This window comes from Salmo trutta, chromosome 24 (assembly GCF_901001165.1).
Source record: "Salmo trutta chromosome 24, fSalTru1.1, whole genome shotgun sequence".
NCBI lineage: Eukaryota > Metazoa > Chordata > Actinopteri > Salmoniformes > Salmonidae > Salmo > Salmo trutta.
In genome coordinates, this window is record NC_042980.1 from 30,875,416 (window position 1) to 30,901,517 (window position 26,102).

General features: G+C 43.0%; 1 protein-coding gene across 4 annotated transcripts in view; it reads left to right on the forward strand.

Moving 5' to 3' along the window:
* Window positions 1-3,850: 3,850 nt before the first annotated feature.
* Window positions 3,851-26,102, forward strand: part of zmym2 (zinc finger, MYM-type 2) — a 41,265-nt gene continuing 19,013 nt past the window's right edge. For 2 of the 4 annotated variants that reach the window (XM_029711812.1, XM_029711813.1), the window contains exons 1-4: window positions 3,852-4,187; window positions 22,533-23,420; window positions 23,561-23,849; window positions 23,954-24,116. In XM_029711812.1, coding sequence (XP_029567672.1) covers window positions 22,559-23,420; window positions 23,561-23,849; window positions 23,954-24,116 — 1,314 coding nt within the window. In that variant the 5' untranslated portion in view covers window positions 3,852-4,187; window positions 22,533-22,558. Of the gene's footprint in view, window positions 4,188-21,505; window positions 21,547-22,532; window positions 23,421-23,560; window positions 23,850-23,953; window positions 24,117-26,102 lie in introns of those variants that run through there. The other 2 variants (XM_029711810.1, XM_029711811.1) reach the window with 2 other exon arrangements.

Below are 26,102 nucleotides of genomic sequence, written 5' to 3' on the forward strand. Positions count from 1 at the left end.
GTTAGATATTACTGCATGGTCGGAACTAGAAGCACAAGCATTTCGCTACACTTGCATTAACACCTGCTAACCATGTGTATGTGACAAATACATTTGATTTGATTTTAATATGAAGGAATTGCCATCCTTGTTTTAATAGATGTGGGAATTAATTTGTGAGGATTCCTTCTGCCTTAGCCACATTATTGAATTCATTTCCCAATTTTTGTAGACTGCTGTTCAAATTGTGGCATTGAATTGAAACAGGGTGAAATTCACCAAGGATACCTACCCATGTCTGTAGTTTATTCTGAAATATGTCCTTGTGTAAATTGATTACATTACTGGCCTGTCAACATTTTCCAGACATCGTCTTTGTCTAATGTCGATACATTCAGTTAAGTTTCATTTCAAACAGTGCCTTTTTACAAGCATCTGCATATGACATCTGTAACCCATGCATAATACTGAACACTGTAGGCCTAGTTCAAGAAAATATTCAGGTTTTATTTCTGTCTATGATATATGCCGGTTCGTTGATAATTATTTTCACTCCTCTGTGTGTGTGTGTGTTCCTCTCCTGACCCTGCTGCAGTCTGATACACCTGACACCTTGAGGCTATATCTGTGCCTATGATAAATAAAGTGTACATATGTTTCCATATAAAATCATTTCATTTTTAAAATATTGATAAATGACTAAATGCAATGGGGATTGAAGGTGTTTTGAAGTGATAAAGGCATCGTCAAGCTGTCAGACAAACAGGATAAGAATGTTTTCCTTTATATCCTGAATGTCAAGTCACCAATAGAAAGTCCCTAAACATGAGAAGACGCGTTTCTGTTTCTCTCACACAAAGGAAAGCTCATAGCATTATTAACACAGTTGGTATATCTGGATGAAATCTCACCCAACGCCATACTGTATGGTAGACATGGAAGCAGAAAAGAGTAGTGCCATAGGAATCCATGCACTTGTTGTATATTGGTGACTAGTTTATCAATGTACCCCCTAATAATGTTAAATCCATCCTGTCTAATCAAGTGTCATCTGAATGCTGAGCAGGGTCCTATTCACTAAGGTGACACGTTCAATCAGATTGTTGCTGATAGAAATGTAATGTAAAGAGTTGACACAGGATTCTATATCCTATTCTAATGACACAAAATCATCTTTCCTACAGAATATATTTCTATCTGAACGTCTTGTACCGGTTCAATGTCCTGTACAGGCCCCTGGACGATCCTTTATCTTAACATCACTTCTTCGGGATCGGTGTCTCTTCCACGGGACGGTTGAGCTAACGTAGGCTAATGCGATTGGCATGAGGTTGTAAGTAACAAGAAAATTCCCAGGACATAGACATATCTGATATTGGCAGAAAGCTTCAATTCTTGTTGATCTAATTGCACTATCCAATTTACAGGTGCTATTACGGTGAAAGAATACCATGCTATTGTTTTCGAGAGTGCCCAATTTTGAACATGAAAAGTTATTAATAAACAAATTAGGCACATTTGGGCAGTCTTGATACAATTTTTTTTTATGTTTCATTGATCAGTCTAAAAACGTTGCACATACACTGCTGCCATCTAGTGGCCAAAATCTAAATTGCACCTGGGCTGGAATAATACATTATGGTCTTTCTCTTGCATTTAAAAGATGATGGTACAAAAAATACAAAAGAACGGTTGTTTTTTTTTCTTTGTATTATATTTTACCAGATCTATTGTGTTATATTCTCCTACATTCCTTTCACATTTCCACAAACTTCAAAATGTTTCCTTTCAAATGGTACCAAGAATATGCATATCCTTGCTTCAGGCCCTGAGCTACAGCAGATTTGGGTATGTCATTTTTGGCGAAAATTGATAAGGAGGGGCGGATCCTTAGTTAACATCATGTGCGGAGAGTCCATTGGGGAAGAACAAAATGGCTGGAGTGAATTGAGTGACAGTTGCAAGACTCAGAGTGCACTGGTCCAATCTCTCCTCTTCTTGTGCACTTGTTCACTCCCCCTCATGGATTAAAAAGAAATGGACTAAGAATTATGGTGGAAACTCCCTCTGGCTCATTCTTACACCAATCCAATGCTTTTAAATCCATGAAGAGTAAAGAGAAGAGTAAAGAACTGGAATGCAGTATTTTGAGACAAGGCATTTGTCCCTGCTTGAGTGGAAGTTTTTAGAATGCAAATCCTGTTGATGAACTACACAAGCCAGATTACATCACAATGTTGACAAACCATTCAAGTCACCCATTTGTTGGTACAGAATTGGAGTGACTGCAAAATAAGGGACACGTGCTTATGAATGGTTTGGAATTAGGTTCGATATACACCATGCACCCATCTACATTATAGAGTATTTTTTAATAGGTCTATCAAATTTCTATTGATAATGTATGTCTATTAATGGCCTATTGACTATAAAGGGTCATAATTGTATAATAAGCACTGATTTAGGATGCGCTTGTGTGACCAACTGGGGTCGAAATCAGGTCTGCGCTAAAAGGTTGGGTTTGCCTGCTGAGCTAAAGGCTAGGCATTACCAATGCTTATACAAGTTGTCAGATCACAGGAAGGTTACTTGTGCACATGTGATTCACAAACACACACACACACACACACACACACACACACACACATAATATAAGCATCAACAGTCCTGTCTTCAACAATAATGTATAGCCTAATATGTAAGTGCACACACATGCACGCACACACAATCACTGTAATAGCCTAAATTCACCGATAGGTGGAGTTAGACCAATAAAGGGATGTGGATCAAATATCACACAGTATAAGTCTAGGAACATATTTTTTTTTTCACGTTATTAATAAGGTTTATTAATAAGGTTTAGAGGTAGGTCAGAGCAAGCTGAACCTGAATCATTCAGCACATGAGCAGATATCACCGTTATAGCATCATCAACATGAATGGAATGTCCTTGAGTTGTCTTAAATCGGTAAGTTTGTTAGTATTTTTTATTAGTCCATACTTGACTCAGGACCACGTTTTAACTAAAATAAACGCACCTGATTCAACATTTTTAGACGCCCTCTAGTCCTGTGTACTTTTTATGAAAGGTGCCCGTGCTCTCTCGCTCAACATGTGAGGATGGTCCCACTGCGTTGCAAGACGGTTTTTATTTTTATTTTATTTAACCTTTATTCAACTAGGCAAGTCAGTTAAGACCAAATTTTTATTTACAATGATGGCCCACCAAAAGGCGGTTCCGAATTTGTTGTAGAGAACATTGTTTTGTCTACCGTACAGCTCAGTGAGAACAGACACACTGACCAAAGTGTGGTTTGAACAAATTCATAGGATTTTTTTTAGCAACCAGATGTTCAAGAGCATATGACTCGGTTTTTCATATCTCCCCATATGCTACAATATTTCAAGGGTGGTGTTTGACGTTATTTTCGACCGTTTAAACATGTATTTTATTAATAGGCCGTCATTGTAAATGAGAATTTGTTCTTAATAACTGACTTGCCTAATTAAATAAAGGTTAAATAAATGAAAAATGTTACACATCGTATTCTCCTATTGGAAAAGTATGATGTAATGCATTGAACCACCGGTAGGTAGACGTGTGTTAGACCTGAACGCAACCGTGACCGGACTGAATGCTGATTGGATCTCACTAGTGCGGTCAATGCGACCTCGATTGCGGTCCAAACGTAAACACGCCAGATGGCAAAGTAAAATGCGTAATCATTGCCACATTCATTATGCGGGTGGTTTATGGTAATGTGCAGGTATTTGTATATGAGTTTCAGGTAGACTACTTATTCTAGACCAATTTAATTGTCAACCGCACCACTTCTGATTGAACATTGTGCGCTTGCGCGACGATGAGAAGCGAGAAGGATCCCGTTGGCAGTATCCTCCCACGCGCGGACTAGAACGTCTTTACCAGAGACGGAAGAGAAATCGAGACATTTCATAGGTTCCTTTTTTCTAGTTCATATACAGTCAATTACCTAAGTAGACCAGACCCAGCTGCTATCGCATTGGTGCCTATGGGAGAGTCACCCCTTAAGTAGACCGGAACTGTGGCCATTTTTCTCAATTGTAAACGGCCTTTATGGGATATCTTCATTTATCCACCATCTTTGGTCTTTACATTGAGGCGCATGCGTTCCCCGATTTATGTCAAGGCACAAAAGTGGCGCTATATCGTTTCAAGCTCTACTCGGGTAAGAATTTCAGATACTTTTTATTCAAATGTTACGGTTAGTTAGTCAAAGTTTCAGCAACTAGCTATATGTCCACGGGCTCCCTTGAGTCTCCTGCTATGGTATAAAGTCAGCATTTGTGACGATTTAGCAGTACATTTTTTACCCCGCTTGAGATTTCCTCCCCCTCTCTGCCGTGGCAGGGTACTAGTCATATTGCCTCCGCTCTCTCGTATTGTTTCGCTCGCTCTCTAATGGCGGACGTGAGGCAGTGCTGCTTGCTGACGGAAGGGGGGCACATTTTTGCCCTTGCCTTGTTGAAAATGTTTAGTTACCCCCTCAGGTTTGGATCAGTGTTCTAAAAAGGACATACTGAGAGTACATATGTTTTTAGGTCTGTCAACTATTTTATTGACACAAACAGAGCAGTTTCTAGATATGTAACAGTATAGCGCCCCCTTTCGGGTGGCAACTGAACGTGTATTTTCTGTGATTGCCCCGGATAGTCTCTGGGGCAACTTTCCAATTAAACGTTTACGTTACACAGGTATCACAAAAACAATACCTTTGTTTTGGTTTTCAGACTGTGTTGTGAAAACAAGTAATGTCCACTGAATAATAATGTGTGTTAGCGTCTGAGCACGGTGATTGTTTTTTCTTCTTCTAGCTAGCTATGTAGCCTATCATCACATTGGCATTTGAAGCAGGGTAGAGTGGTACTGTAGAAACGTGAATAATACGTTGCTTTTTAGGATTTTTGTTGCTTATGCGACTAAACGTCACGTGGGTCGCGAATAACTTGTGATGTTTTTTTCTGTAATAACAATGGCGCAGTCTCGTTGGCTCGACACCAAGTTCGCCGCTAATCCATTCCGTGGAAGGCCGGGGCAGCAGGGGTGGGAACGGAACTGAACCACGTTTTGTGGTCCTCAAGTTAGCTCACAGACCCCATCTCCCCCGCTCCTCTCTTCGTCAGAGCAGCTTATCGGGTATCAATTAATTATATTTGTCATCTGTCTATTGTCCACCTAAAGTTTTAGAACATTTGCTCTAAGTTTTCTGAATAAAAATGATAGCATGGCGGGTTGACATCGTTATCCGGTTGTCTTGAGTGGAACCGGAGGAGCTGTGGTCCTCGCGATGGAACAGAGCTTTTACCCGGCTTGTGTAGTCAAGGGCACGGCCTGATGGGAGAGAGGGAGAGCTTTGGGCCAAATGTGGTAGGCTTTTTCATGTACTGAGTCACATCATTAGGGAGCATCAGCTATTAGTAGCCCCAAACATGGGTCTTGATGGCAATAAATTATATAAATGACTTGAGTTGCATTCGCAGTCTAGCAGCAGGAATAGAATAGTTTATAATATGGCATATTCAGGTGTCTGGTAGCTGCTTCACTGTGCATCATGCATCAGTCATAAACAGTAGCTTGAGCGTTATATAATATGACCAAATGGTAATTATGTTGAGCGTAGAAGAGTATCAGGGACCACCCGGGGTATGATGATGGCATGGGCATGTGCTTGTCGTAATTACATCATACCTAAGTCACTCCACATGATTTAATGGAAATGATGCCGTTTTAGCTGTATGCTGTGTATTTGATTTTTTATTTCACCTTTATTTAACCAGGTAGGCTAGTTGAGAACATGTTCTCATTAGCAACTGCGACCTGGCCAAGATAAAGCAAAGCAATTCGACACATACAACAACACAGAGTTACACATGGAATAAACAAAACATACAGTCAATAATACAGTAGAACAAAAGAAAACAAAAGGTCTATATACAGTGAGTGCAAATGAGGTAAGTTAAGGCAATAAATAGGCCACGGTGGCGAAGTAATTACAATATAGCAATTAAACACTGGAATGGTAGATGTGCAGAAGATGAATGTGCAAGTAGAGATACTGGGGTGTAAAGGAGCAAGATAAATAAATAAATACAGTATGGGGATGAGGTAGATATAGATGGGCTGTTTACAGATGGGCTATGTACAGGTGCAGTGATCTGTGAGCTGCTCTGACAGCTGGTGCTTAAAGCTGTTGAGGGAGATTTTTGCAGTTCGTTCCAGTCATTGGCAGCAGAGAACTGGAAGGAAAGATGACCAAAGGAGGAATTGGCTTTGGGGGTGACCAGTGAGATATACCTGCTGGAGCGCATGCTACGAGTGGGTGCTGCTATGGTGACCAGTGAGCTGAGATAAGGTGGGGCTTTACCTAGCAGAGACTTGTAGATAACCTGTAGCCAGTGGGTTTGGCGACGAGTATGAAGCGAGGGCCAGCCAACGAGAGTGTACAGGTCGCAGTGGTGGGTAGTGTATGGGGCTTTGGTGACAAAACGGATGGCACTGTGATAGACTGCATCCAGTTTGTTGAGTAGAGTGTTGGGGGCTATTTTATAGATGACATCACCGAAGTCGAGGATCAGTAGGATGGGCAGTTTTACGAGGGTATGTTTGGCAGCATGAGTGAAGGATGCTTTGTTGCGATATTGGAAGCCAGTTCTAGATTTAGTTTTGGATTGGAGATGCTTAATGTGAGTGTTGCCAGTTTGCAGATAATGTATGACACTGTGGCCTGTGTACAGTCTGTCTAATGCAGTGCTTCAGTGTTCAGTTCGAATCCCAAATGTCTCTAACCACACCTCTATTATGAGGGTAGAGGCATCATCTGATAAGTCTTGTCGGTGGAACGTTGCCTGTCCAAGCTCTTTGCAGGAAGTAGACACGTGAATGAAGACCACAGACTCCAGACTGCAGTGCAGCACTGTGAATATTTGCTCCTTGCTGTATCAGTGACTTGGTTCTAGCACATATCAACAAATGGGTTGTTTTGCTATTTATTTTTGCCATTTTGATATGAATAATGCATGTTGTTATTTTTAATATATAGAACCCACAGCAACCTTATGGATACTATTTAACACCTGTCCACCCCCCTTCAACCACTATTGCAAAAGTATTGAGCATAGCTGGCAGATTGGCTTTATAAGGATGTGGAGTAGAGCCCCCACTGTCCTATATGGCATTTGTAGAAGCCTTTTTTCAAAACATGAATAAACCGATTAGGGATCTTGAACACCACCACACTTCATTTCCCTGTTGCATTTTCTGTCACATAAGTGTGAGAAGAAGAATTACAGTAGAGAGATTGGTCAGAACTTCTGATTTCATCAAGCACGCAAACAAACACATCTTGGAATTGAATTTATCAAATGGAAAGGAAACAACTTATTGCAGCTCTTTTTTTCTGAGTGGAATTAAATGGGATTTTTGTCAACGTGTCACATTAGATTCAACTAGGCTACTTGATTTAGCCCCCAATTGGTAACTTTTTAAAAGGACGTGGTCCATATTATCAGGTATGCTATTAGCAATAAGCATGATGACCTGTAACCCAACTGAATCAGCATGGTGGCTATAAATAAATAGGCAATCCCATGCTTCAGCCTATCTGCATTTCCCCTGTTGGGCTAATCATTAGTAGAGTCCTGCATTGGGTCAGATACCTGGGTGAGCCACAAAACAATTAAAACATTCTTTCAACCCTTGGGTTGGCTAGCAGTTTAGAATAATTACATTTTAAATCAAGATAATACACTTTGTTTTAAACCCAGCAGGTTGTTGTTTTGCATTGTGATGTGAATTCTATTCTGTGCGAGTCAGACAACATGCTGACCACCGGTCGTGTGTGCGAGCGTTGCCAAATAAATGTACACATACGTGTTATTCAATCATTGCACCCACACTGCTTGCGCGCCTCAGCGATCGTCTGTGTGGCCAGGCGCTACGATAGAAATGGGTTCTATTTGTGATCCTCAATGCGCTGCAAGTCCGGCCTCTCCCATCTCCTCGTTGGTTTTTAAGAGCATATACCCACATAGGTGATTGAAAGATGAACTGACGTCCATACTCCAGTTGGTTGTAGTAATGCACCGTAAAGTTGGTTGCCAACCACCATATAAAGTCCAAAGAAGTAAAAAAGAAGCCTGAGGAAGGAGGAGAGATGACAAAACGGTAAACCGAATTCCTTTCTCATCTGCGGATTAATTGTCGGAGTAGAGGACCTTGTGCAGTTCAGGTCAAATAACAACCCAATGTTTATATCCCAGGACAAATTAGCTAGCATCAGCAAGCTAGCTAGCTAAATTGCCATAAATGTTTAATGCTTTTTGACCTGACCCCAAATTAATATAATTGGTTCAGAGTTTGTTTTGATATTTCAACCAGCGTGTCCTGATCGCTTCTGGTGTGGGTGAACAAAATCAACTTGCGCATGATGGCGCACGTCCGGTTTGGTCAGCAGGAATGTGCTAGACGGCCAGTTCGTATAGCCTTTAGCCGTACCCTTATCCTATTTCTCCTCTGTTCTTCTGGCGATGTAGAGGTTAATCCAGGTCCTGCAGTGCCTAGCTCCACTCCCACTCCCCAGGTGCTCTCATTTGTTGACTTCTGTAACCGTAAAAGCCTTGGTTTCATGCATGTTAACATTAGAAGCCTACTCCCTAAGTTTGTTTTACTCACTGCTTTAGCACACTCTGCCAACCCAGATGTCTTAGCCGTGTCTGAATCCTGGCTTAGGAAAACCACCAAAATCCCTGAAATCTACATCCCTAACTATAACATTTTACGCCAAGATAGAACTGCCAAAGGGGGCGGTGTTGCAATCTGCTGTAAAGATAGTAATACAGAACTCTGCAGGCTATCCAAGTCTGTAGCCAAACAATTCAAGCTTTTACTTCTAAAAACTCACCTTTCCAGAAACAAGTCTCTCACCGTTGCCGCTTGCTATAGACCACCCTCTGCCCCCAGCTGTGCCCTCGACACCATATGTGAATTGATTGCCCCCCATCTATCTTCTGAGCTCGTGCTACTAGGTGACCTAAACTGGGACATGCTTAACACCCCGGCCATCCTACAATCTAAGCTTGAGGCCCTCAATCTCACACAAATTATCAATGAACATACCAGGTACAACCCCAAATCCGTAAACACAGGCACCCTCATAGATATCATCCTAACTAACTCGCCCTCCAAATATACCTCTGCTGTTTTCAATCAAGATCTCAGCGATCACTGCCTCATTGCCTGCATCCGTAATGGGTCTGCGACCAAACAACCCCTTATCACTGTCAAACGCTCCCTAAAACACTTCTGCGAGCAGGCCTTTCTAATTGACCTGGCCGGGGTATCCTGGAATGACATTGACCTCATCCCGTCAGTAGAGGATGCCTGGTTATTCTTTAAAAGTGTCTTCCTCACCATCTTAAATAAGCATACCCCTTCAAAAAATGTAGAACTAGGAACATATCTAGTCCTTGGTTCACTCCAGACCGGTCTGCCCTTGACCAGCACAAAAACATCCTGTGGCGTTCTGCATTAGCATCGAATAGCCCCCGTGATATGCAACTTTTCAGGGAAGTTAGGAACAAATATAGACAGGCAGTTAGAAAAGCTAAGGCTAGCTTTTTCAAACAGAAATTTGCATCCTGTAGTACAAACTCAAAAAGGTTCTGGGACACTGTAAAGTCCATGGAGAATAAGAGCACCTCCTCCCAGCTGCCCACTGCTCTGAGGCTAGGAAACACTGTTACCACTGATAAATCCACTATAATTGAGAATTTCAACAAGCATTTCTCTACGGCTGGCCATGTTTTCCACCTGGCTATCCCTACCCCGGTCAACTGCCCGGCACCCTCCACAGCAACTTGCCAAAGCCCCCACCGTTTCTTCTTTACCCAAATCCAGATAGCTGATGTTCTGAAAGAGCTGCAAAATCTGGACCCCTACAAATAAGCCGGGCTAGACAATCTGGACCCTCTCTTTCTAAAATTATCTGCAGAAATTGTTGCAACCCCTGTTACTAGCCTGTTCAACCTCTTTCGTATCGTCTGAGATCCCCCAAAGATTGGAAAGCTACCGCAGTCATCCCCCTCTTCAAAGGGGGTGACACTCTAGACCCTAACTGCTACAGACCTATATCTACCCTACCCTGTCTTTCTAAGGTCTTCGAAAGCCAAGTTAACAAACAGATTACCGACCATTTCGAATCCCACCGTACCTTCTCCGCTATGCAATCTGGTTTCAGAGCTGGTCATGGGTGCACCTCAGCCACGCTCAAGGTCCTAAATGACATCATAACAGCCATCGATAAGAGACATTACTGTGCAGCCGTATTCATCGACCTGGCCAAGGCTTTCGACTCTGTCAATCACCACATTCTTATTGGCAGACTCGACAGCCTTGGTTTCTCAAATGATTGCCTCGCCTCGTTTACCAACTACTTCTCTGATAGAGTTCAGTGTGTCAAATCGGAGGGCCTGTTGTCCGGACCACTGGCAGTCTCTATGGGGGCCCAACGTGGTTCAATTCTCGGGCCGACTCGCTTCTCTGTATACATCAATGATGTTGCTCTTGCTGCGGCTGATTCTCTGATCCACCTCGACGCAGACGACACCATTCTGTATACTTCTGGCCCGTCTTTGGACGCTGTGTTAACTTCTATGGGCTACGTGGGACGCTAGCGTCCCACCCGCGGTACACACTATCAACAGCCAGTGAAATATCAGGGCGGCTAACTCAAAACAACAAAATCTCATAATTCAAATTTCTCAAACATACAACTATTTTACACCATTTTAAAGATACACTTGTCCTTAATCCAACCACATTGTCCAATTTCTAAAAGGCTTTACGGCGAAAGCATAAAGTTAGATTATGTTAGGACAGTGCATAAACAACAAAAACCACACAGCCATTTTCCAAGCAGGAGAGGTGTCACAAAAACAAGAAATACAGCTAAAATTAAGCACTAACCTTTGCCGATCTTCATCAGATGACACTCCTAGGACTCAATGTTACACAATACATGTATGTTTTGTTCAATAAAGTTCATATTTATATCCAAAAACCCCAAATTGGCGCGTAATGTTCAGAAAATAATTTGCCTCCAAAACGTCCGGTGAATGAGCACAACAATTTACAAAAATACTCATCATAAACGTTGATAAAGTATTAAACTGTTATTCAAAGAATAATAGATAAACAATAATAGATAATGCAACCGCTGTGACAGATTTCAAAAAAGCTTCACGGGGAAAGCACACTTTGCAATAATCTGAGTAGAGCGCTCAGAAAACCAAACCAGCAATACAGATACCCGCCATTTTGGAGTCATCTAAAATCACAAATAGCATTATAAATATTCACGTACCTTTGATGATCTTCATCAGAATGCACTCTCAGGAATCACAGGTCCACAATGAATGTTGTTTTGTTCGATAAAGTCCATAATTTATGTCCAAATACCTCCTTGTTGTTTGCGCGTTCAGTAAGCTACTCCAAATGTAGGAAGCGCGATGAAAATTTCACGACGAAAAGTCAAAGAAAGTTCTATTTACGTTCGTAGAAACATGTCAAACGTAGCATCAATCTTTAGGGCCTTTTTAACATAAAACTTCAATAATATTCCAACCGGACGATTCCAATGTCTTGAAAAATGTTATGGAACACAGCTACCTCATCACGTAAATGCGTGCCAATGAACTCATGTCATTTTCTGAGTCACCAACTTCCCGGCCTTCTTGTTCGCTCTCTGTTCACTGCAAAAGCCTGAAACAAGGTTCTAAAGACGGTTGACATCTAGTGGAAGCCTTAGGAAGTGCAAAATGAACCCTAAGTCACTGTGTGTTGAATAGGCAATGACTTGAAAAGACTACAAGCATCAGATTTCCCACTTCCTGGTTGGATTCTCAGGTTTATGAGACTATCCTACCGATCCTCGACTTCGGCGACGTCATCTATAAAATAACCTCCAACACTCTACTCAACAAATTGGATGCAGTCTGTCACAGTGCCATCTGTTTTGTAACCAAAGCCCCATACACTACCCACCACTGCGACCTGTACACTCTCGTTAGTTGGCCCTCGCTTCATACTCGTCGCCAAACCCACTGGCTACAGGTTATCTACAAGTCTCTGCTAGGTGAAGCCCCGCCTTATCTCAGCTCACTGGTCACCATAGCAGCACCCACTCGTAGCACGCGCTCCAGCAGGTATATCTCACTGGTCACCCCCAAAGCCAATTCCTCCTTTGGTCGCCTTTCCTTCCAGTTCTCTGCTGCCAATGACTGGAACGAACTGCAAAAATCACTGAAGCTGGAGTCTCATATCTCCCTCACTAGCTTTAAGCACCAGCTGTCAGAGCAGCTCACAGATCACATTCATCTTCTGCACATCTACCATTCCAGTTTTTAATTGCTATATTGTAATTACTTCGCCACCATGGCCTATTTATTGCCTTATCTCCCGTATCTTACCTCATTTGTACTCACTGTATATAGACTTCTTGTTTTCTTTTTTTCTATTGTATTATTGACTATATGTTTTGTTTATTCCATGTGTAACTCTGTGTTGTATGTGTCGAATTGCTTTGCTTTATCTTGGCCAGGTCGCAGTTGTAAATGAGAACTTGTTCTCAACTAGCCTACCTGATTAAATAAAATGAAATAAAAAAATATATATATGTGGAGCTGGGAACTGTCCCTTATTTGTGTGGTGCTAAAACATTTCTAATTTGTCCACGCGCAGAGCTCATGTTCCCTCTCCCCACGTGAGAATACGACAATTTGCCAAGTTCACTTTCCCCGGATTGCCTAGCTCACACAAAAATGGCTAACATAGGCCTAACCGGAGAAATAAAAAGAAAAGTTCAATAAGGGAATAGACTGCAACACCATCGCTGAAACATGCTGCGTGAGTAAAATCCCCTGTTTGGAAGGACATTAACAGGGTAAATACACAGCCTGCACAAAGTTTTTGATAATCCAGTTAATTATCAGTTCTTTATTACATTAATTCAGGCTTTCGTTCATTAGACCAAACGCAGGCCATATGAAGTGTAAACCGTTATTGCTGGTAAAAGTTTGAGTGGCCAATTAAATATATGTGTCCTATTTTTTGAAGCCTATATTTGATTCTCGTAACCTCGAGGAATATTTATTTCGCATAGAACACACAACAAGCCGACTAGGCAAATAGATCAACTATTCTACTATGGGGTTGTATGATTTTTCGCTTCATTACTCATTTTGTTTGCAGAGGAAAAGTAAATGTAACTGTTACAGCATCTTCAAAGTGCGCCACGGTATAAATATTTTTTCATATTCTATATTTTTTGGGGGGTGGCACAGTGCCACAGCTAAATGACTGCAGCGAAAACACTGATGTTTACCAAACTCAGCAAAAAAAGAAACGTCCCTTTTTCAGGACCCCGTCTTTCAAAGATCATTCGTAAATATCCAAATAGCTTCACAGATCTTCATTATAAAGGGTTTAAACACTGTTTCCCATGCTTGTTTAATGAACCATAAACAATTAATGAACATGCACCTGTGGAACGGTCGTTAAGACACTAACAGCTTACAGGCGGTAGGCAATTAAGGTCACAGTTATGAAAACTTAGAACACTAAAGAGGCCTTTCCACTGACTCTGAAAAACACCAAAAGAAAGATGCCCAGGGTCCCTGCGCATCTGCGTGAACGTGCCTTAGGCATGCTGCAAGGAGGCATGAGGACTGCAGATGTGGCCAGGGCAATAAATTGTAATGTCTGTACTGTGAGACTCCTAAGACAGAGCTACAGGGAGACAGGACAGACAGCTGATCGTCCTCGCAGTGGCAGACCACGTGTAACAACACCTGCACAGGATCGGTACATCCGAGCATCACACCTGCAGGACAGGTACAGGATGGCAACAACAACTGCCCGAGTTACACCAAGAAGGAGGGCTTGTAGGCCTGTTGTAAGGCAGGTCCTCACCAGACATCACCGGCAACAACGTCACTTATGGGCACAAACCCACCGTCGCTGGACCAGACAGGACTGGCAAAAAGTGCTCTTCACTGACGAGTTGAGGTTTTGTCTCACCAGGGGTGGGACAGGGATTCGCGTTTATTGGCGAAGAAATGAGCGTTACACCGAGGCCTGTACTCTGGAACGGGATCGATTTGGAGGTGGAGGGTCCGTCATGGTCTGGGGCGGTGTGTCACAGCATCATCGGACTGAGCTTGTTGTCATTGCAGGCACTCTCAACGCTGTGCGTTACAGGGAAGACATCCTCCTCCCTCATTTGGTACCCTTCCTGCAGGCTCATCCTGACATGACCCTCCAGCATGACAATGCCACCAGCCATACTGCTCATTCTGTGCGTAATTTCCTGCAAGACAGGAATGTCAGTGTTCTGCCATGGCCAGCGAAGAGCCCGGATCTCAATCTCATTGAGCACGTATGGGACCTGTTGGATCGGAGGGTGAGGGCTAGGGCCATTCCCCCCAGAAATGTCCGGGAACTTGCAGGTGTCTTGGTGGAAGAGTGGGGTAACATCTCACAGCAAGAACTGGCAAATCTGGTGCAGTCCATGAAGAGGAGATGCTCTGCAGTACTTAATTCAGCTGGTGGCCACACCAGATACTGACTGTTACTTTTGATTTTGACCCCCCCTTTGTCCAGGGACACATTATTCCATTTCTGTTAGTCACTTGTCTTTGGGACTTGTTCAGTTTGTCTGTTGTTGAATCTTGTTATGTTAATACAAATATTTATACATGTTAAATTTGCTGAAAATAAATGCTGTTGACAGCGAGAGGACATTTGTTTTTTTGCCGAGTTTATGTTGTCATAACAGAATGGCCATTCAGTTGTGTTCAGCTTTGGTCTTTGGGGGTGTCAATCGCAATCATAAAAGGCTGTATAACATTGACCATTCTTGGCTTGACATTTAACTTTTTTAGCCACTTGTTCTTCGGGTAAATAGGACTGATGTTTTTACTTGTCCGAAAGCTCAAGTCACTTGTCCAAAAATAAAAATGGTCCGTAACACCATGGGCCAAAAATCTGACTGAAAATTGTGTTGTATGATGCAAGGAACCACTTCAGAAAATAACCTTCATTATTATCACTGTTATTGACACAATGAAAGGCTACTGGTCTCTGATCCCATGTATTATATCTCCTGCCGTACTGGCCTTGAGCAAGGTACTTAACCCCCCACAAAGTAAAATATTGCACTGATAGACCACATGTGTTTTGTACAGTAGCCTATCAACCCTCCATCTAGAGAACTACTGGGTGTGCAGGCTTTTGATCCATCCCTGCTCAAACATATTAGAGTCAGCTTATCAAGGTCCTGTTGAGCAGCTGATTTATTTTATTTCTTTATAATGTGGTGTGTTCGAGCAGGGCTGAAGCAAAAGCCTGCACACCCAGTAGCTCTCCTGGACTCTCCAGGAGTGTTGGCCACCCTGCAACATTGCAATTACAACCTAATACTTTTTATGTTTTTATTAAATAATTCCCTCATTCAATGAACCAGGGATCAAATGAATAAGGTAAGGTGGGCAAGGTAGCTAATTAAGATGTTTATCTATTTGTAAAGTGAAAATATTCAATGTTCAGGGGAGATCTTGACAGCATAGGAGTTACTTGTCAATCAGGCTATTCAAATAATATTTTTTAACTTTGTCAGAAATACATGGCCAGTATTAAAGAGAGGAGAATCCTAGCCAATTTTGAGCACTTGAGACTGTTTTACAACCAGACTAGTAATCAGTGTTGGTTTCATCAACTGCGTGTTGTCCATTTGCAGTTATACTGGAGTGAGGTAGAAAGATATTTTAGGACATCAGACATGACAATGACCTTAACTATTTAGCTATTAACATGCATTAACTATCAAGATAACCAGCCAAACTACACTATGTTTTGAATTTGCTGTCTAGTTAGTCGGTTGTATATCATTGTTTTACCTGCTGCGCAATCTCTCTCTCTCTCTCTCGCAATTCAATTCAAGGGCTTTATTGGCATGGGAAACATATGTTAAAACATTGCCAAAGCAAGTGAAGTAGATAATAAACAAAAGTGAAATAAACAGTAAAAATTAACAGTAAACATTACACTCACAGAAGTTCCAAAAGAAAAAAGACATTTCAAATGTCATATTATGTCTATATACAGTGTTGTAACGATGTTCAAGGGGAAAATAAATATGGCTTGTATTTACAATGTTGTTTGTTCTTCACTGGTTGCTGTTTTCTTGTGGCAACAGGTAACAAATATTGCTGCTGTGATGGCACACTGGTATTTCACCCAGTAGATATGGGAGTTTATCAAAATTGGGTTTGTTTTCAAATTCTTTGTGGATTGTGTAATCTGAGGGAAATATGTGTCTCTAATATGGTCATACATTTGGCAGGAGGTTAGGAAGTGCAGCTCAGTTTCCACCTCATTTTGTGGGCAGTGTGCACATAGCCTGTCTTCTCTTGAGAGCCAAGTCTGCCTACGGCAGCCTTTCTCAATAGCAAGGCTATGCTCACTGAGTCTCTACACAGTCAAGGTTTTCCTTAAGTTTGAGTCAGTCACAGTGGTCAGGTATTCTGCCACTGTGTACTCTCTGTTTAGGGCCAAATAGCATTCTAGTTTGCTCTGGTTTTTTTTGTTAATTCTTTCCAATGTGTCAAGTAATTATCTTTTTGTTTTCTCATGATTTGGTTGGGTCTAATTGTGTTGCTGTCCTGGGGCTCTGTGGGGTCTGTTTGTTTGAACAGAGCCCCAGGACCAGCTTGCTTGGGGGACTCTTCTCCATGTTCATCTCTCTGCAGGTGATGGCTTTGTTATGGAAGATTTGGGAATCGCTTCCTTTTAGGTGGTTGTAGAATTTAACGTCTCTTTTCTGGATTTTGATAATTCGCGGGTATCGGCCTAATTCTGCTCTGCATGCATTATTTGGTGTTTTACGTTGTACACTGACGATATTTTTGCAGAATTCTGCATCCAGTCTCAATTTGGTGTTTGTCCCATTTTGTGAATTCTTGGTTTGGTGAGTGGACCCCAGACCGCACAACCATAAAGGGCAATGGGTTCTATAACTGATTCAAGTATTTTTAGCCAGATCCTAATTGATATGTCAAATTTTATGTTCCTTTTGATGGCGTAGAAGGCCCTTCTTGCCTTGTCTCTCAGCTCGTTCACAGCTTTGTGGAAGTTACCTGTGGCGCTGATGTTTAGGTTGAGGTATGTTTTGTTTTTTTGTGTGCTCTAGGGCAATGGTGTCTAGATGGAATTTTGTATTTATGGTCCTGGCAACTGGACCAAAAATACTGGACCACAAGTACTCTCCTCTGGTAACCGTCCGCTGGCACACACGCAGGTGATGCACACACCATGACTTTTCTAAGATTTTCATTGACCAAAAATTTGCTCAAACTGGGCAAATAACTCGCTAGTAATTATTATCAACAAATGTGCCAACGCGGCTCACTTTGATCTCAAACACATCTCGCGACTGCATGATTGAAAGACTGCTGGTGCCTGCCAATGCAGGCCTATAATAATTATACTCTGACGTGCTCTGCAGAGACTGGGAGAAAAGTGAGCAAAACATTGCATCAATTCTGATCCAGTTATGATCGAAGTAGCCTATTTGTTTGATATTGTGATATTTTTTTTTGCATGAATTTTTTTTCTCGTTCATTTAGACAACTTAAATCTGGTGTCCAAACACTTTTTTTTTACTTGCCCCAGGCAAGCGGACAAGCGTTAATAGCGAGCCCTGCCGTGGCAACTACAATCAGTTGCAGTCTACAATCATGTTTGATATAGTGGACTGGATTATGCACTGCGTATACAAAACATTAAGAACGCCTGCTCTTTCCATGACATAGACTGACCAGGTGAATCCAGGTGAACGCTTTGATCCCTTATTGATGTCACTTGTTAAATCCACTTCAATCGGTGTAGATGAAGGGGAGGAGACGGGTTAAAGAAGGATTTTTAAGCCATGACACAATTGAGAGATGGATTATGTCTTGCCCATTCACCCTCTGAATGGCACAGATACAAAAAATGTAAGTGCCTTTGAAGGGGGATAGGTGGCCAGGCACACCGGTTTGTGTCAAGAACTGTAACTCAACAATTTTCCACGTGTATCAAGAATGGTCCGCCACGCAAAGGATATCCAGCCAACTTGAAACAACTGTGGGAAGCATTGGAGTCGACATGGGCCAGGATCCCAATGGAACGTTTTCGACACCTTGTAGAGTCCATGCCCCAACGAATTGAGTCTCTTGTGAGGGCAAAGGGCCGTGTGCAACTCAGTGTTAGGAAGGTTTTTCCTAATATACTAGTACATACTCTGTACATGGACCCAAACTGGAGAACGAGTGTAGCCAGGTAGTGCTGCATTTCTCCTCCGGGTTTGGCGCCTAGTGCCTAGTACTGAACGTTACCCTGATGTCTACAGAGTAAAACCAACCTCCATGATATTCTCCTGATCACTACGGGTCAGTAACCAAAGGTGTTGCGTCTGTTGGCAACAGAGTTGGTAAAGGTGGACAAAGGGCGAGGAGAGAGACAGTTGAGACTAAAGTGCGACCGATATGAGAATTTTGGGACCCATACTGATTTTTAGGGAGGCTAAAGTTACCAATATATCTACCGATATGTTTTTTTAGAGGTGGAATGAAAAACATACTTATTTTTTTAAAGGCCCCCTTTAGAGGAAGTTGCTGCCACTATTTCGACCTAATTCCTTTCCTAGTGCAGAAATGCTCATTTAGTTCCACCCTCGGAACACGGACGTATGGCTCCTTATAAATATTGATTAATCGGGTGTGCAAATCTCCACCTTCCAACATGTGCATAGCCCATGCAGTCTCTGACACAGCCCACACTCCGTGATTTGTAAACAAACCAAACAGCCAGGCTCAGGGAAGCTTAGCTATGGAGCACAGCACTGTTAATGGTAATGTTAGCTACGACATGGTGAATGACCATCCACTCTCCTCCTCCCTCGTCTGCAACGGAATTTAATGATCAAGGATGAATACAGAGTTTAGCAGTAATACTGGAGTTTTACCAGCAAAGCTAGAGGTTAGCTAACCTAGCTACTCCCTGGACCAAAAAAGCTAACTAGCTACCGGTAACTATTAGCAACTGGATAATTGGTTACAAAGCAGCAGCACCCCTTGTATTAAGGCATTAGAAAAATATATATAGTTTATTAGGTACACCCATCTAGTACCTGGTTGGACCCCCCTTTGCCCCCAGAACAGCCTTACTTCTTTGGGCATGGATTCTATAAGGTGTTGGAAATGTTTCACAGGGATGTTGGTCCATGCTGATGCGATGGCCTCACGAAGTTGCGATGGCATCATGCTGTGAACAGCCCATTCCATCTCATCCCAAAGAGGCTCTATTGGGTTTGGTCAGCAACAATGTTCAGATATGCTGTGGCGTTCATTCGTTGCTTAATTGGTATCAAGGGACCTAACATGTGCCAGGAAAACATTCCCCACACCAGTACACCACCATCACCAGCCTGTACCGTTGACACCAGGCATTATGGGGCCATAGACTCATGCTGCTATGCCAAATCCTGACTCTGCCATCAGCATGACGCAACAGGAACCGGGATTTGTCGGCCCAGGCAATGTTTTTCCACTCGTCTATTGTCCAGTGTTGGTGAAGCCGCTTCTCCTTGTTTTTAGCTGATAGGAGTGGAACCCGGTATGGTCGTCTGCTGCAATAGCCCATCCATATGACAAGGATCGACGAGATGTGCGTTCCGTGATGCCTTGCAGGATTTGAGTTGGTTATGTAAACATTATTAGAACAGGCATTGTATGATAAATAGAACAAAACGTGGTACCATTCTGTGATATTTTTCAAAACAATTTCATCCACATCCTCACTTTGTCAATATTACAATATTGCTGCTTGCTCAGCCCCTGTCCTAGGTTTGGATCACACAGCCCGGGAGGACTCAGTCCTGTAAGACACATGAAACGCGTATAGTCTGGTCCATACATTACCCACTGCACATCATCACCTCGGTCAAGCCACCCATGATTGTCCAGTCTTGTTGTTTTCCTGACTCTACTTTACTTGACCTTGGTGGTGTATGGATTTTAGCAGGGTTGGGCAATCATGGACAATGACCTGATTTGCATTTTTTGGGAGAGAGAATCCTCTCTTCTGGGCGTGTGTGAGTTATGATGTTATTTTCAGTGGCAGGCCTGCACTCTGGACAAACTTCAGTGAGGCTGTTGACTCCTGAAACACAGACACAAAGGTGGAGTTAGTGAAAAGTTACAGTCTGTCAGTCATGGATCAATGTATAGCCTAAGTTCTATGAACTTGACAATGACATACTCAAGCATTCTCTGTGGAGAGGAAGGTGTCTGGTCATTTTACCTTTATTTAACTAGGCAAGTCAGTTAAGAACAAATTCTTATTCACAATGACAGCCTAAGAACAGTGGGTTAACTGCCTTGTTCAGGGATTCGATTTAGCAACCTTTCGGTTACTGGCCCAACACTCTAACCACAAGGCTACCTGCCGCCCCATGGTTTCACATCTGTGGCCATGCATAGCAGAGGGGTTGGGGAAGGGTAGCCTAAGATAAAATGGCACATAGGCAGCAACAATATTAGGTCTCACATTTTGGTGGCTGTTGGAATGGTATTCTGCTAAACACAGAAGTGCAACATTGAGGGATTAACTAATTTCACCAGCTATATACACCCAATCTCTCATCTTTGATAGCAAGCTAGCTTGCTAATTAAAACATAATTATGTTTTGTCCTTACAACTTTACCTGAACTGTAGTTTTTATATTACTTTGCAGTATTTTGTGTCACATTGGCCAGCAAGCACACATTCTCTTTGATAGCTATGTTTATTACTGTGGAGACAACTTGCAGTTTTAGAGACAGCTTCGTGTTTTGTAACATGAAAACGGTGTAGTCACGTTAGTACTGGTAAAGCAGTGATTTACTCGGTACCTTCAGAAAGTATTCACACCCCTTGAGTTTTTCCACATTTTCTTGTGTTACAGCCTGAATATAAAATCAGATTTTTTTTCCCCCACTGGCCTACATCCAATAATACCCCATAATGTCAGTTAAATTATGTTTTTAGAAATGTTTACAAATGATTGAAAAGCTGAAATGTCAGTGCAATATTTTACTTTGTATTCAACCCCTTTGTTTTGGCAAACCTAAATAAGTTCAGGAGTAAAAATGTGCTAAAGTCACGTATTAAGTTGCATGGATTCACTCTGTGTGTAATAATAATGTTTAACAATTATATATATATATTTTTTGTGTTTTACCCTCTTCTTCTCCCCAATTTTGATCTCGTCTCATCGCTGCAACTCCCCAACGGGTTTGGGAGGTGAAGGTCGAGTCATGCGCCCCCTGAAACATGACCCGCCGAACCGCGCTTCTTAACACCTGCCTGCTTAACCCGGAAGCCAGCCAATTGTGCTCCACCCTATGGGACTCCCGATCACAGCCAGTTGTGATACAGCCCAGGATCGAACCCGGGTCTGTAGTGACACTTCTAGCACTGCAATGCAGTGCCTTAGACCGCTGCCCCACTCAGGAGGCCCCCTTAACTTGATTTTTATAATGACTGCCTAATTTCTGTATCCCACACATACAATTATCTGTAAGGTCGAGCAGTGAATTTCAAGCACAGATTCAACCACAAAGACCAGGGAGGTTTTCCAATGCCTCGCAAAGAAGGGAATCTATTGGTAGATGGGTAAAAAAAAAACATTGAATATACCTTTGAGCATGGTGAAGTTATTAATTACACTTTGGATGGTCACTACAAAGGTGCAGGCGTCATTCCTAACTCAGTTGCCGGAGAGGAAGAAAACCGCTCAGGAATTTCACATTGAGGCCAATGGTGATTTTTAAATAGTTAGAGTTTAATGGTTGTGATAGGAGAAAACTGAGGATGGATCAACAACATTGTTTTACTCCACAATACTAACCTAATTGACAGAGTGAAAAGAAGGAAGCCTGTACAGAATAAAAATCTATCTTTTTAAAGTCACTAAAGTAAAACCGAGAAAAATGTGCTTTAAGTCCTGAATACAAAGCGTTATGTTTGGAGCAAATCCAACACAACACATCACTGACTACCACTCTTGATATTTTCAGGCATGGTGGTGGCTGCATCGTGATATGGGTATGCTTGTCATCGGCAAGGACTTGGGAGAATAGAGCTAAGCACAGGCAAAATCCTAGAGGAAAACCTGGTCCCGTCTGCTTTCCATTAGACACTGGGAGACAAATTCATCTTTCAGCAGGACAATAACCAAAAATACGAATATTACCTGGGTTTTACCTGAGCTCGTTAATGATTATTTTGTAATCAACCAGGTAGCCTAAACAGAGGTTGGCAGTGTTCCTATTTCTTCACATACATACAGCTTGTACCTGGGATACCTGCACTCAACATGTTTATTATGGACTAGGCTTATGGTAGGTTAATCCTAATAACATGTGCTTTGTTTGTGTAGGTGCAGGACAGGTGGTAGCAGCCTAAATGATGGATGGGGAATTGAAGCCCAAGCCTGGGGTAGTGGAGGGGAGCACAACCCCAGCCCCAGAAGAGGAACCAATGGACACATACACCACTCGCTCCTCAGAGAAAACCACACCCCCCACTGGATCCCAGGCTCCCGTCACCACGGTAACAGAGGAACCCTCCAGGGTTCCGGAGAATAATGACAATGATGATGATGTGGTGCTGGTGGAAGAGGCCCCATCTCCCTCAGGGAAACAGCCCCCCACCCCCTCTGCTACTCCCCCTTCCCATGCTGGCACCCCCGCAGACTGCACTGAGCCCCGCCCCTCAGAGACAGAAACCACGGCAACGGTAAACACGACAACCGCCGCAGCAGCAGCCCCCTTCAAAAAACCCACTCCACCTGCCACCTCATCAGCACCATCCACAGAGCCCATCGTCATTGACGATGAGGAGGATCCCGGGCACAGAGGCTCTTCTTTACTGGCCACAGCCAGAGGCCCCTCCTCTTCGTACAGCGGAGGTATCCTGAGCAGCACGGAGCCGGACTCTGAGATAAAGATTGGCAACGTCACAACGCTGGGGCCCTCTGCCGTCGCCACGGCAGCTACAGCAGCCGAGCCAGTGGCAGAGCCTGAGAGGGACATGAACCTGATGATCACCAGTGTGACGTCGCTGCAAGGCGGGGTGGGGGTCGGGGGGTCGGGTGTAGTGGAGAAGGGCTTGCAGATTAGCAGCACCTTCAGTCTGAACCCTGAGGCCCGGAGCTCCATCAGCACTACCAGGCCCCCAGCCACTTTCAACCCTGGCAGGGTCAGCAACACCTCCACCACTAGCCAGCCTGTACAGAACGGAGACACAGGAACCCACCAGAGGCCTGGTAGTAAACACAAACTCATATGGTTTTAACACTATTGTGCTGAACCATTCAATGCTGGCTTACAGCATCTTTTCACATTGCACCTGTTACGTTGTTTCTTCAGGTCTGCTAAACTTTGTTTGTGTTTTTCCTCTCCACAGATTCGTGGATATCCCAGTCGGCCTCGTTCCCACGGAACCAGAAACAGACGGGGGTGGACTCTCCATCGCCAACCGCCTCTCTGCCCAAACCGCCTGGCCCCTCCCCCTCTGGCTCCCAGAACCCCCCTCGCACTGTCAAGGTGACCTGCGCCAATTGTAAGAAGCCTCTGAAGAAAGGCCAGACGGCTTACCAGCGGAAAGGATCCACTCACCTGTTCTGTTCCACCACCTGCCTCTCTGCCTTCTCACACAAACCAACCCCCAAGAAGAGCTGCACCATGTGCAAAAAGTAAGAAGTGTCGCTGTGTGTGTGTGTGTGTGTGTGTGTGTGTGTGTTGATATATCTAATTTTCTACTTTATTTCTAGTGTGTGTGTTAACATGTGTCTTCCAGGGACATCACTACAATGAAGGGCACGATAGTGGCACAGGTGGACTCCAGTGAGTCGTTCCAGGAGTTCTGCAGTACAGGCTGTCTGGGAGCCTACGAGAACAAACAGAACCCACCCAAGTCCTCTCTCAAAACCAAGTGCACTGTCTGCGGCAAGCTCACTGAGGTCAGTGCAACACACTACACCAGGGATGGGCAATTTTGATGGGAGTTGGGGATGGGAGAATGCAAAAAATATGCATTCCCACATGTGCGTACCCCCCACCACATTGCGAGCATAACATTTTAGCAGCCCCTCTCTTGACAGCGGAGAGAACATTTTTACGTTTTAGAGTTAATATTTTAGAGTTAATATGATATCTGAGTGAGACTGACTAACAAAATGAATGGGGTCCCCCGGCCAGGAATTTGACCCTGATTACTTAGATTAGGGATGGGCAAATTTGATGGGGGCGGGGGCCACAAAAAATCTATTGGCTCGCGGCAGGGTTTTCGTTAGCCGGTAATAGCTTGCTTTTGGCCCATTTAAAAAAATAAAAATCCAATAAATTAACTTGGCTCCAACCAATTGTCCGGGAGAAGAATAAAACATTTACAAAACATATACTTAATTGTTTGAAATCTGAATGTTATTATGTCTTCAAAGTAGCCTAGCCAAAATCAGACCATATCCGAGGAGGCAATTATTTTATATAAACTTTCTTTCATTGTCCTGTAGCAGAAGGCACAATCCTAGTCATATTAGCAACCAATGCTAGTTGTTGCATATTAGATCTCCCCTCTTTAAAATGTTCTAACGGATTGCATGTGCAGTGCCCTTTTGTCACAGTGTGCAGTGGCCATCGAAGGTGAGCATTTGCCCACTGAGTCGGTTACGATGCCGAACTGCAGTCAGACATCTGTGACGTTATGTGACAAAACTGCACATTTTAGAGTGGCCTTTTATTGTCCCCTGCACAAGGTGCACCTGTGTAATGAGCATTCTGTTTAATCAGCTTTTTGATATGCCACACCTGTCAGCTAGATGGATTATATTGGCAAAGGAGAAATGCTCACTAACAGGGATGTAAACAAATTTGTACACCACATTTTAGAAAAAATAAGAATATTTCTGGGATATTTTATTTCAACTCATGAAACATGAGACCAACACTTCAAATCAAAACACATTTTATTTGTCACATGTGCCGAATACAACCTTACAGTTATATGCTTACTTACAAGCCATAAACCAACAATGCAGTTAAAAAAAAAAAAAACTGCTAAGAAAGTATTGACTAAAATAAACTGAAGTAAAAAAACTAAAAGAAAAAAAAAGAAAAATAACTAATAATTAAGGAGCAACAATAAAATGGCAGTAGCGAGGCTATATACAGGGGGTACCGGTACAGAGTCAATGTGCACAGGTTAGTTGAGGTAATTATGGTAAGTTGTAGAGGTAAAGTGACTATGCATGGATAATAAACAGAGAGTAGCAGCAGTGTAAAAATGGGGGGGGGGGGGGGAGAGACAATGCTAATAGTCCAGGTAGCCATTTGATTAGCTGTTCAGGAGTCTTATGGCTTGGGGTTAGAAGCTGTTAAGAAACCTTTTGGACCTAGACTTGGCGCTCCGGTACCGCTTGCCGTGCGGTAGCAGAGAGAACAATCTATGACTAGGGTGGCTGGAGTCTTTGTCCATTTTTAGGGCCTTCCTCTGAAACCGCCTGGTATAGAGGTCCTGGATGGCAGGGAGCTTGGCCCCAGTGATGTACTGGGCCGTATGCACTACCCCCTGTAGTGCCTTGCTGTCAGAGGCCGAGCAGTTGCTATACCAGGCGGTGATGCAACCAGTCAGGATGCTCTCAATGGTTCAGCTGTAGAACTTTTGGAGGATCTGAGGACACATGCCAAATCTTTTCAGTCTCCTGAGGGGGAATAGGCATTGTCGTGCCCTCTTCATAACTGTCTTGGTGTGTTTGGACCATGATAGTTTGTTGGTGATATGGACACCAATGAACTTGAAGCTCTCAACCTGCTCCAATACAGCCCCATCGATGAGAATGGGGGCGTGCTTGGTCCTCCTTTTCCTGTAGTCCATGTTGTTTATATTTTTGTTCAGTGTATATGTGATTAAAAGTCTCTTAAAGTTTGGCTACATTTTCTGGCACCTC